At 40.8% G+C, this 12,216-nt stretch overlaps 1 protein-coding gene across 1 annotated transcript; it reads right to left on the bottom strand.

Annotated features, from left to right (window-relative positions):
- Positions 1 to 7,505: 7,505 nt before the first annotated feature.
- On the bottom strand, positions 7,506 to 11,566 carry LOC103334805 (auxin transporter-like protein 2). Its single transcript, XM_008237770.2, has 8 exons — positions 11,171 to 11,566; positions 10,889 to 11,074; positions 10,684 to 10,796; positions 10,377 to 10,560; positions 10,079 to 10,176; positions 9,259 to 9,466; positions 8,866 to 9,123; positions 7,506 to 8,075 (listed from the first exon to the last, which is right to left on the bottom strand). The coding sequence occupies exons 1-8, from the start codon at positions 11,330 to 11,332 to the stop codon at positions 7,818 to 7,820; spliced, it is 1,467 nt and encodes a 488-aa protein (XP_008235992.1). The 5' UTR covers positions 11,333 to 11,566; the 3' UTR covers positions 7,506 to 7,817.
- Between the last annotated feature and the right edge of the window lie 650 nt (positions 11,567 to 12,216).

Here is a 12,216-nt window from a genome sequence, read left to right as displayed (position 1 = left end):
TAATGGCTCATACCATCATTGTGACCCGAGCACCACGTGGCCACAGGATGCTGGGTTGCCCTTATACCAACCAGATCGATGCAGACCTCGGGTGTTGACAAAGGGCCCCAACCGAACCTGACAGGACAAAATGTGAATTAGTGATCGGGCATTCGAACACCGACCCGACCACTATGATGCCATGTATGACCAGATGCACATTGATGTTAAACACGCATGATCAAACCCCTGTCAAGTCACCACTCCATCCATCCGATTAACAGCGATGGAAAGAGATCGATTAATGTATTTCCTATCCAAAGCCAGGTGTCGCTTTACCATTTGATTCCCGATGAGCAGCCTAGTAATGGAGAGGGATCAATTAATGTGCCTCCCATCCAAAGCCAAGTGTCGCTTTGCCACCGATCCTGTCGACGCATGGTGATCAGAATAAGTCATTTAATGTAATCCAGTCCCACCAAGGGGAAGGGAGATAAATATATTTGTCTCTCCTTCTCTCCTTATAAAAATTACAAAGGGCTTGTAGTTAAAGTGTTTAGCCCTTGCGTCCAAAGGCCTAGGACAAATTTATTAGATGAGTAGTGGCAAGTCGGGAAATCAACTTTTGGGCTAAATTTTGTTCTCTGCCTCTTAAATCTTAAATTATTCAATCTCTCGTTAGAAAATAAGTAAAATATTCGATATTCTTCAAAACAAGAGAGCATGTATGGATTTGTATTATTAAAGTGGCTTAGCTACAAGGACTGGCGGACCTACAGAGGCATTGCACCTCCTCTTACTGGAGAAAGAGTTTCAATTGCCTTAAAGTTGCCCCTTCGCTTAGTTTGGCATGATAGACTTCCTTCCTTTTTAGTGCAGTGCCGCTTACTTATGTTTTTTTTAAACTCATGGCTAAAACGACGTCGTTTTGGACCATGAGAAAAAAAAAAGAAAAAAAAAGAAAGAAGATAAAGTCCATACTCTAGATGGAAAAGGAGGAAAACTCCTTGAGCAATAAGGAGATTTTGCTTAAAAATAAAAAAAGAAAGTCTCCGCTTTTTGAGAGGTTCTTTACGTCTACCGATCTAAATCCTGACCCAAAAAAAAATCATCAAATTCATCTTTTTTTACGTCTTCATATGTTTTTTGTTTAGGTTTTTTTTTTTTTTTTGGAGAGAACTCCAAGTCTTTTATAAAAACTGATTCATTGATCAAGTCTTGTGCCAAAAAAGAAAATATTGTATCGATCAAGCTTCCAAATAAGTTCGAATGTAATTCATAGTTAATTGACATAAAAAAAAGGATGAAACATACTACCGTTTTTTCTTCTTCATCAACCTTCGCGCCAATTTCATTTTTGGTATATGAATGACATTGTTATTGTTTAAATTACAAGACTATTTTGTTGTTAATTTTTATTTAAAACTTTTAGCTTTTCAAAATTGCACTTTCGCCAAAAAATTCCTTAACCCGACAACGACTAGTCTACAAGTAGCTCGTGTCATTTGAGGTCTCAAATTTAACCAAATATCGCCTAGCGTTGCTCGAGATGCTAACCATATATAAAATAACAAATGGAATTTGAACACATGCATATTATTTATTGGTGAAAGCAGAACCAAAAGCAAAGCAACAGTCATGACATTAGAAAGAAAAAAAGAGAGGCTATTTCAACAAAATTCCACCTCTGAAATCACAGGCTTGTCTTCCAAATTGAAATCATTGTCTTCTTCTCTGGCTATCGATTAAAGCAAGAACATTATTATATAATATAACCATGTAAGAGACAAAAATAAAATGGGGCTTTAACTGAAAAGGCACAAGGCTTTTGTTATTTTCTTGGGGTCGCATGCTAAATCTAAAGTGAACTGTGAACAACTTTGTGGCTTTTACTCCGACACTTCTGTGCTGCGAGATGGTAGATTATTAGATTCCCACCCACATCACCAGAATTTTATCTCCACACCCAACCAAAGCAGACTTTTATCATACACCCCTTACGTCAGGCACACTTGTTTTCCCTTGTTCTTTAATCTTTTTTTAGGTTATTTTTCTTGGGGAGCTCTCATAATCATGGAACCTGAGCTGGGGTTTCAGAGAAGGTGTAGAGAAAGAGAGATGCTTTCAGTTTCGGCATATATTCTGTGCCTGCTGGATAGCCTGCATGCAATGCCTCTTACTTGATGAATTTTCGTTTTCAAGGTCTGAGTAAAGTGGGAAGCACTCGATACATTATATATCATTGGAAACCAGAAAATTTTAAAATCTAAAAGTGATGTATATCTATGGGTACTGTCAAAAGAATCCAGTTGGTTAATTTCGTAAGCTCAAGATGGGCAATCTAACATATGCAAGTGCTCAAAATGTTGAGCCCAACATTTTTTTTCTAGTGTACAACCTCTTTATATGCTCGGAGAGAGATAGACACATAGGTGCACTTTGTTTACTTTGTGCTCACATCTACGTTATAGCACATAGTGACGGAGGTGGAAATTTGTCACGAGAAGGGCATGATAATAACCTTGTGAAATTGAACTTGGGATCAAATTGCATATTTTGCTCTGTTAGGCCGTTATCCTAATTATGACTGCATATAATTGCCTGCAGCTGTTATGCTATTATTATTATATTGTAGTAACTGATATGGCAGCTGTTATGCTATTATTAGATTGTAGTAACTGATAGGTTTACGTTTATGTTCATGTGTATAAAGAGATTGTAATATCAGTTTTTGATAATATATAGAAAACTCTGTTTCTACATGGTATCCAGAGCCTAAATTTTTTTTTCCCTTTCCTTCTTTTTCTTTCTTTCGATGGCTTCCAGCAGTGTTCCCACTATCTCCATTCCCAATATCTCTCACCTTGTCTCTGTCAAACTCTCTGATACCAACTATCTTGTATGGGAAAGTCAGGTCAAACCTTTCTTACTCGGCCAGAATCTTTGGCGCTTTGTTGATGGCTCTCATCCTTGCCCCTCCCCTACACTTCCTCCTTCTGAAAAGTCTGAATGCTCCACTCCGTCGTTGGCCAATCATGACTATGTCTCTTGGTTTCAAACTGACCAAAGCCTGATTAGTATTCTTCGTGCTACACTATCTGAGAGTGTTCTTCCCCAAGTTATTGGGTTCTCCACCTCGAAGGAAATTTGGGATTGTCTCAAACAAAATTTCTCCCAACAATCCCTTGCCAATTCTGCCCAGCTCAAATTTCGCCTCTTCTCTATTACCAAAGGTTCCAAATCCATCTCTGAATACCTTGCTCAGGCCAAGAGTTTGGCTGATGAACTCACTGCAATCCAAGAACCTGTCTCCAACTCTGACTGGTTACTTATGTGCTTCGTGGTGCAGGTATTGACTACCAAATGATTGTGACGGCAATTTTGAATTTCCCACCACTTCCATCCTTCTCGGACCTCCGCACTCGCCTTCTTGCTTTTGAAGGGCAACAGCCTTAGCGGCTCGGATGGCTCTGTGGCTTCCCTCGCTTTGTAGCTGCTCGCTTCTCCGTGGCCCCCGCCACCCTCGTCCACGTGACCAATCCTCTCGTCCCTTTGGTGGTCCGTCTTGACCGTCTTTTCTCTAGCGGGCAGTCTTCTCACCGTGCTCCACGTCCTTCCTCCTTCTCTCAAGGTCTTTTGGGTCCTCCACCCTCTGCCATCAATTCAATGTTGGAATTGCGGCAACTTGGTCATGTTCAAGCCAAGTGCCCTTATCCTCGTGCTTTGGCATGCATGTTGCGTCCACTTCCGATCCTAACGGTATTTGGACTCGGTGCCACCAATCACATGACCCATGATGCGCGGACATTCCACTCCGGCACTCCGTATGCTGCCGGATCAGGTTGTTGTTGGTAATGGTGACACTCTCCCCATCACTCATTCTAGTAACCTTTCCTTTTCTTCTGGTTCCTTTGTCTTTCGTCTCTCTGATGTTCTCCGTGTTCCTTCCCTTCATAAAAATCTTTTATCTGTAGCTCAGTTTACTCGAGATTTGAATGTTAGTATTACCTTCTTTCCTTGGGGATACCAAATTCGTGACTTACAGCGTGGTGTTGTTCTCTTTCAGGGCCTATGTAAGGATGGTCTTTATCCTATCTTTCCAACGCTATTATCCAGTTCCAAGCAAGCTTTTTCTTCTATCGTCGCGTCTTCCTCTTTGTGGCATCGTCGTCTTGGTCATCCCTCCAATAAAGTTCTTCGCACACTTGTTTCTCGGTCCTTATTAGGTTCTCTTTCTCGTTTATCAACTTCCCCTTGTAGCCACTGTGCGTTATCTAAATCAATAAAACTTTCCTTTTCGTCTCATGACCATTGCTCTACTAAGCCATTTGCTTTAATCCATTCAGATGTGTGGATGTCTCCTGTTGTTTCTGTTTCTGGATATCGATATTATGTCTTGTTTACGGATGATTACACTCGTTATTCATGGATTTTCCCTATGCGTCTTAAATCTGAAGTTTTTGGTCTTTTTTCTACTTTCGCTATGTATGTCAAAACTCAATTCTCCTTGTCTATCAAACAATTTCAGAGTGATGGGGGGAAGGAATATGATAACCTGCAATTTAAACAGTTTTGTGCTACTAATGGCATTGTGCATCGTTTTTCTTGTCCTCATACACCCCAACAAAATGGGTTAGCAGAGCGAAAACATCATATTGCTGATATGGGTCGCACTCTTTTACACCTTTGCTCATATGCCTCACAATCTTTGGGTGAAGCATTTTGTACTGGCGATTTCTTTGATTAATCGACTTCAACCCCTATCCTTAAAGGACTTCTCCTATAAGTTATTATTTGGCATTTCCGGATTACGCGTTCCTTCGTGTTTTTGGATGTATTTGTTACCCATATCTTGGAGATTATGTAACTAACAAATTACAATCTCGTTCTCTTCAGTGTGTTTTTGTTGGCTCATGATCGCCATCATGGTTACCGATGTCTCCATCCTCCTACAGTCGGCTCTACGTTTCTCGCCATGTCATTTTCATGAAGATCAACTCTATTATGCTGCTGTTTCTAAGCTGTTCAGCTTTCAGACCTTGTTGTGGTCCCAGTGGGCCTTCTTCCTAGTCCACCACTCGGCCCATTCCTGCAGTCCATTCTCAAGACACACCCGGTTCTCCAACACCACATCAGGTCAACTCCTCTCCATCTTTTCACGTTCACCTAGCTCTCCACAACCAGCGAAATCTCTTCTCCCCAATCACCGTCTCGCCCCATCATCAGCCCCTGTTCTCCAACATCACGGTATCGTTCCCTCCTCCGACACTGCTGCCGTCCCACCTCTTCTCCACCACCAGCCGTCTCATCCCCATCCTCGGACCCAAGTTCTCAAACACCACCCGACTGCCTTTCTCTTCCTTCACAGTCACCGTATCCGCCTCTTCTCCACCCACTTTGTCGTTGTCTCCTCTGGTTCCTTCTCATGTCCCTGTCATCGCTCCTCTACCACCAAGTGCCCGTCTCATCCTGTGCACACCGATCCAAGTCTGGAATTGTCAAGCCAAATCCCAAATATCATGCCAATTTTTCTACTCCCCCGTTCCTCATGCTTTTTCTGCTTTGGTCAACAGAGGCGTTGAACCCACTGCTACACACAAGCATCTCGATATCCCGAATGGAAGCAGGCCATGCTAGATGAGTATCATGCCCTCCTTCAGGGCACTGGTCTTTGGTGCCGTCATCCCTTCGCTCAATACGGTTGGTTGCAAATGGGTCTTCGAATAAGCGGCGCTCCGATGGCACGATTGAGCGATATAAGGCACGCCTTGTTGCCAAAGGCTTCCATCAACAATCTGGTGTCGACTATTTTGATACATTGATCCCGTGGTTAAGCCCACAACCGTTCGCCTGTTCTATGTCCGGCTATTTCTTTTGGATGGCCTCTTGGCAACTCGATGTCAAAAGCGCATTCTTGCACGGCTCTCTATCCGAAGAGGTTTATATCGACAACCACAGCTTTGTCGACCGACCGCCCAGTCATGTGTGTAAACTTCATAAAGCCATTTATGGTCTTAAGCGAGCTCCGGGCATGGTTTCAGTGGTTTAGTTCTTTCCTCCCGAGTGTTGGCTTTACTCAAAGTCAGGTGACACTTCTATGTTTATTTATCATGATCACTGTTCTGTTATGATCTTGTTGCTATATGTAGATGACATCATTCTCACTGGCAGTAATTCTTCTCATCTCCTTGCCTTTCTCCGCATAATTGGGTCTGAGTTTGACATCAAAGATTTGGGGCGTTTGCATTATTTTCTTGGTGTGGAGGTCCATTATCACCCTACTTCCATCCATCTTACTCAAAACAAGTACACCGTTGATCTTCTCAAACGTAGCAATCTCTTGGACTGCAAACTGTTTCTACACCCATGACTTCCAAAGGCACTCTTTCTCGGACTCATGGTACTGTCCTGCGGATCCTACCCTTATCGGCAGATGGTTGGCGCCTTACAATATCTCACCATGACTCGTCCGATATCTCATACTGTTCAACATGTGTCTCAATTTATGGGATCACCCGGTGATGTTCATTTTGAAGTATCAAAAGCGGATTTCGTTATCTAAAAGGCACCCTTGGTTGGCCTTCTGTTCGCAGTCTTATTATTCCTTCTTAGTCGCTTATTCCGATCAGATTGGGTGGATGTCCCGACACTCGCCGGTCCACAACCGGGTATTGTGTTTTCTTGGGACCGAACCTCATTTAGTGGAGTGCCAAGAAGCAACCCATGTTTCCGTTCTAGTACCGAAGCCGAATATCGAGCTCTTGCCTATGCTGTCGGATACTTTGTGGATTCAAGGTCTCTTAAGCGAACTTTGTTGTCCGCTTACACGTCGGTTTTACTTAAGCGTGACAACACATGCGCCACATACTTAGCCGCTAATCCTGTCTTCCATGCTCGTACAAAACACATTGCTATTGATTATCACTTTGTTCGTGAACGGGTCGCCTCTGGCAGTCATAAAGTTCAATTTGTTCCTTCTCAACTTCAGCTTGCAGATGTCTTCACAAAAGGGTTACCCGTGACCGTTTTGAACGTCTTGTTTCCAAACTCGTCACCTATCCGGTGTCCAGTTTGCAGGGGAATGTTAGGCCGTTATCCTAATTATGACTGCATATAATTGCCTGCAGCTGTTATGCTATTATTATTATATTGTAGTAACTGATATGGCAGCTGTTATGCTATTATTAGATTGTAGTAACTGATAGGTTTACGTTTATGTTCATGTGTATAAAGAGATTGTAATATCAGTTTTTGATAATATATAGAAAACTCTGTTTCTACATGCTCAAAGCAATTGAAGTACATATACATCCTTAGATAGTTCGAATTATTTGCCTTAATTTATTATGAAGTTTTTAATGAATTATCTATTTATTTATTATAGACTGAACTTCTGTTGAAGTGTCAAATCCATTGCTTGCCTCAATATGCAGTAGGGCAGGACAGTGTATTTCGCTTTTATAGTTGCCATTCACCATTTTGTGACATTAAAAATTGAATTCTTGAAACTTTAACACACAAAAATATACTCATCCAAACCTTATGGGATTCAAAATTTTCAAGAGAAAAGGAGAGACAAAACCCTAGGGCATGGTATAACAAAGATTACAAATTTGATTTTCAAATATTTCATGCATTTTCTGCCCCTTTTTTTTTTTTTTTTTTTTGACTCATGGCAGTGACCCTAAAAGCTAAAACCGACGCAGAAAATTTAACAGAGAACAATAAGGTTGTGTAATTTGAAGGGGGTGAAAATGCTCATTTGGGCACCACATATTTTTTTTTTTATAATGTGCCCATGGCACTAGGCGTGGAATAATAGAAAGTGAGTGGACAAATCAAGGCCGGTGAGGGTGAGGGTGGTGGATTGGAGCAGGAGCTGAAGTTGTGTTGAAGACCATGGGTGGTGATGGTGGAGGGCACTGGTAGCACTTGGTGAAGAGCCCAAATGTGTCAATCTGGTGCACAAAGTTTGTTATGCTCGCCCACCCACCGAATCCAAACCCTACCACAAACACCCACACCACCACAAACACATTGATTGTATATGAACCAATCCACCCTCCCAGAAATCTTGGTGGCCTCTCCACTGCATTCTGCAATCACAAACCGTTCATCACAACCCATCAGTCAAATTGTAGTCAAATTGACAACAAACTCATAGCAAAAGGTAGTAACATTTAACTCTTTCGTGTACGTAATTAGTAATCGTGAGAGAAACATTGTATACAGAGGCAATTAAAAACGGATATTTCTATGCTTTAACACAAAGGGGACCACACACACATACAGTGTTTCGGGCATCTGGCTGTGTACGGCACATATAATGCATCAACTATCAATAAAAGGTAAAACCCACAGTTGGAGATTTTAAGAGGGCTCCCCAGATAAAGGAGTATCAGTATGTATCACTGTATCAGTACCAACATGTTTGATATTCTGACCCATTGGTGCAGCAAGAATCTCGTGCTTTTTCTGCACTGTTTGATATTTAATGCTTTTTCTTTTTTCATTTCTGATGGATTGAAGTGGGAGCAAACAGAAAAATGTTCAAGTCCCAGTCATCAAAATGGATCATACAGGTTAAAAAAATGAGGAGAGAGATAGCCGGGTCTGGTCTGCTTGACTGTGACCACACGCTACCACTCTGTTTTTTTTATATGTTCATAATATTTATTTAATTTTATATGTTTAATGATGATCAAATTGATTAAAGAATTCAATTTCTGTTTTGTTTGGTCAAATTTATTACTCAAAACACTAAGGCTGACCAAAAAGTACGTGATTCAGAATTTCCCATCTGGCATTGCAGATTTAAAGATATATGCTAAGCAGCTAAAGTGGCAGTTTTGTGAATTCAAGCATGCTTAGGGTTAGAGTGGGTACCTCTCTTGCAGCAGCGGATTTGTACGTGAAGATATGGGCCAGAGCTGGGATGATGTAGACTGTGAAGCTGACAAGGAGTGATCCTACGGTGGAGTTGATGGGGCCAAAGAATGGGAAGATGATGGCCAAGAACCAGATGGGGATGACCACAGGCAATCTTGCTGCTGCTCTCTTGCACAAGCTCTTGCACTCATGCATGCCAATGGCCTTCTCCCACACAAAGTACAGTGGTGTGCATGCAAACCCAAATGTTATGAACTGCAAATAGAAAAACACATACACAGTTTAGATCACGGAAAATGATCTCTTGTAACACAGTATGAGACTGCGAGTCTCGATTGCTGATTAGGTTAATTCGTGTAGTGGTAAAGAGTTGTGTGTATATGTGCATGCCTGGTGGATGAGCATTAAAATGACAGCCATGTCTCTGAAGGGGGATTTTGGGAGGAGAGAGAAGGCGTTGGAGTGGTTAAGAAGCATGTCTCCAAATGCCCAATACACTGCCGATGCAGAGGGAAGCGTCAGTGTCAGCACATACAGGGTCGCATATAAATATATGGCCTTGAACTTTTGAGGTTTCCACATCGCATGCATGATCTCCCTGCAAATTCCATTGCCCACGCCAAATTAAATAAACCCATTATCTTCAACGATAATTAATAAATAACATGGGTTATTATTACTGATCTTTTTTCATGATTTAAAAAAAAAAAAAAACAAAAGCAACTTGGAGGAAAGAGTACTGGCTTTCTACATGAAAAAGGAAACGGGTATGTTCCCAAGAAATAAGGCCTTTTGCCTCCCACGCCTAATAAGGGCATCATGGGAATTTTCCGAAAACTTAAAATTAAATAAATAAATAAAAGAGTTATGATTTTCTTTAATTTTCGTTGATAAAGATTTGGTCTTTTTAGATCGCCCGGTTAGATCATGTCCCCAAGGGGAGAAGGTTTAGTCACTTTCAAAATGACGTTATAGTCCTTGTTCTGTGCTTATTTTTGTCCCATGTAGACAAGGGCATGGGTTTTTTCTCTGCATTTTAAAAATGTGTACTGCATCAATTTAAGTTTGTCCCCATATATAACGTTAATGTTGAACACTAGATTTGATATTCAATGCCTAAAATAATTATATCAAATGCTGTATTTAAAAAAAAATAGCAGAAAAAGAGAATCCAATATTATAAATCTGAGCTGAGGGTTTCATATCTTACACAGTAACAGCATGTCCCCCAAAAGTGTAGAGAATGTTTGTGGCCCCGGTGAAGTATAGCACCAACTTGGTTGGACCAGAGTGCTTCACTCCCTCAACCTATGATCAAAATCAACACACAAATTATCAGCATGATATGAGAAATCAAAGTTTTCGGGTTCTAAGGGGAATATACAAGGCCGAAACTTAAAGGAATTGACGGAATGGCACCACTAGGAGTGGAGCGATTTAAGTATAATTAACTTAGGTATTAATTAATTAAGCTAAATTATGAAAAAGAAAAAACCAAATATGTATACCTGGCCATGGAGAAAGGAGGCAATGGTGAGGTACCAAGCGGTGTAAGTGGTCATAACAAGGCCCAAAAAGGACCAGACTCTGTAGTTGTGAAATGAAGGGATGAAGACTGTGGTTGCACAACATGCTCCAAAGATGTAAGTCCAAGTCCTCTTGTCCAGATTGTCATTTATGTAATATATGTTGCTGCAACAAAACATTAGAAATTAGAAAGATACCCAACAGACAATACATTCTCTTTGTTTATTGGAAAAATTCTAGTTAAAAAATGAAAGCGTTGATGCTAGGGGTCAGAAGATGCATAGGTACCTAGCACAAGCTATGAGTTGAATGACAGATCCAAACAGAAGAAATGTGCAGTTAAATGCCAAGCCCACGTTCCTCCAGTGCTTTCCAAGCAGCCCATCAAGAACTTCAAACCACTGATTTCCAATTTTTATGAAAAACCCATGTCAGATTTCTGGCTAAACAAAGATAAATGAGAGTGAGAGAGAATTTGGTTAAAATTAACCACCTGGATGACATGGTTTCTGAAATCAACTTTTTCTCTTTCTTTTCTGGTTCTGTATTCAACATAGAGGGAGCTGATAAGGTAAGCTGTCCAGCTGCCCAGCAAGCCATAGAAGAGCTGGAAGAGAATGCCTGATAACATCCCCAGCTGTGAGAATGAGTATGGCAAAGTAAGCAGAACTTGAGCCACCTGAAAGTTTGCAAAAACCCAACACAAATTAATTAACAGAAAACATATTTATGAACAAAAGATCACATCACTGATAGAAGCGGCAAAGTAATTAACCTGATTAGAAGCACAGCTAAACCAAGCATCATAAGCAGAGCCACCATCCCAAAAGAACTTGGAGAGCTTGCTCTTGACGCTCTTGGGCTTCCCTTCAGTCTCCATCTCCACATAACTTCCTACAATCACTGTGTCCACCACCTTATCCGCAGAAGCAGCCATGACTTCAATTTCTTCCTTTGACTCAAAACAATGCTTTTGAAGTTCTATGAAGAAACCTGAACAGAACACTATAACTAGCTAGTATTTGACTGAATGCAGGGGTGAGTGAGGTGGGTTTGATTTGAGGATGGGGGTATATGAAGTGAAGAGAGGGGTATATATACACAAGACATGAGGTGGGTTCTGGTTCTCGAAGCCTGAGAAAGCCTCTCTCTCTCTCTCTCTCTCTCTCTCTCTCTCTCTCTGTTCTTGAAAGGTAATTTTGAGAGGGGTTTTGGGAAGCGAGTTAATTCTTTTTTGGGCTTTGTGGCTTTGACGAAATCTGCTGGTTCTCGGGCCCTTTTTGGTCATTAAATTTTTTTGTTGTTTAGCTCATAATATTTAAATAGTGCAAAATAATATAAAATTACTGTAAATAAGATTTTATTTATTAAACTAATTATTTTGTGGAGCGTGAGTGGCTTGTCCGCACGAGTGGGTCTACACGCTTCCCGAGCTGGCCAGATGATTATTACACTTGTTTACTTACTTAATCACCTTACTGATTACACTTGTTTACTTACCCTTAGGTATTTGAAAGATGTGTATGTTACCCGGCTATTGGTTTAGTTGTATTTTTCTTTCTAATGTTATTAAAGAAAATGTCTCGAGTCCGAATCACACGTCTCTCGTTGATTGTAAGTGACAACACTAATTGGACAGAAAGATAAGTCTCAAATGCCTTTTTATAAAGAAATGTTGATTGCAATTGTCTTGCAAATGAACTTCCTAATTAGACATGAGGTGTTTATTGGATACTCTTTCAATTGATGACGTGTTATTTGCAATCCTAAGTAAACTTATTGCCATTCTCTAGATGAATATTGCAAATAACACTTTCTGTG

The sequence above is a fragment of the Prunus mume genome, linkage group LG6, assembly GCF_029339155.1.
Source record: "Prunus mume cultivar Tortuosa linkage group LG6, ASM2933915v1, whole genome shotgun sequence".
In the NCBI taxonomy this organism is placed as follows: domain Eukaryota; kingdom Viridiplantae; phylum Streptophyta; class Magnoliopsida; order Rosales; family Rosaceae; genus Prunus; species Prunus mume.
This window is presented reverse-complemented; position numbering and strand designations above follow the sequence as displayed.

What these genes read in the sequence shown, in the direction of transcription:
- LOC103334805 (XM_008237770.2), bottom strand. Translation starts at nt 11,332, where the DNA reads ATGGCTGCTTCTGCGGATAAGGTGGTGGACACAGTGATTGTAGGAAGT. An exon ending in TTAGCTGTGCTTCTAATCAG is followed by an intron (nt 11,075 to 11,170) that starts GTTAATTACTTT and finishes GCAAACTTTCAG; the next exon opens with GTGGCTCAAGTTCTGCTTAC. An exon ending in GGGGGACATGCTGTTACTGT is followed by an intron (nt 9,467 to 10,078) that starts GTAAGATATGAA and finishes TGGAATTTGCAG; the next exon opens with GGAGATCATGCATGCGATGT.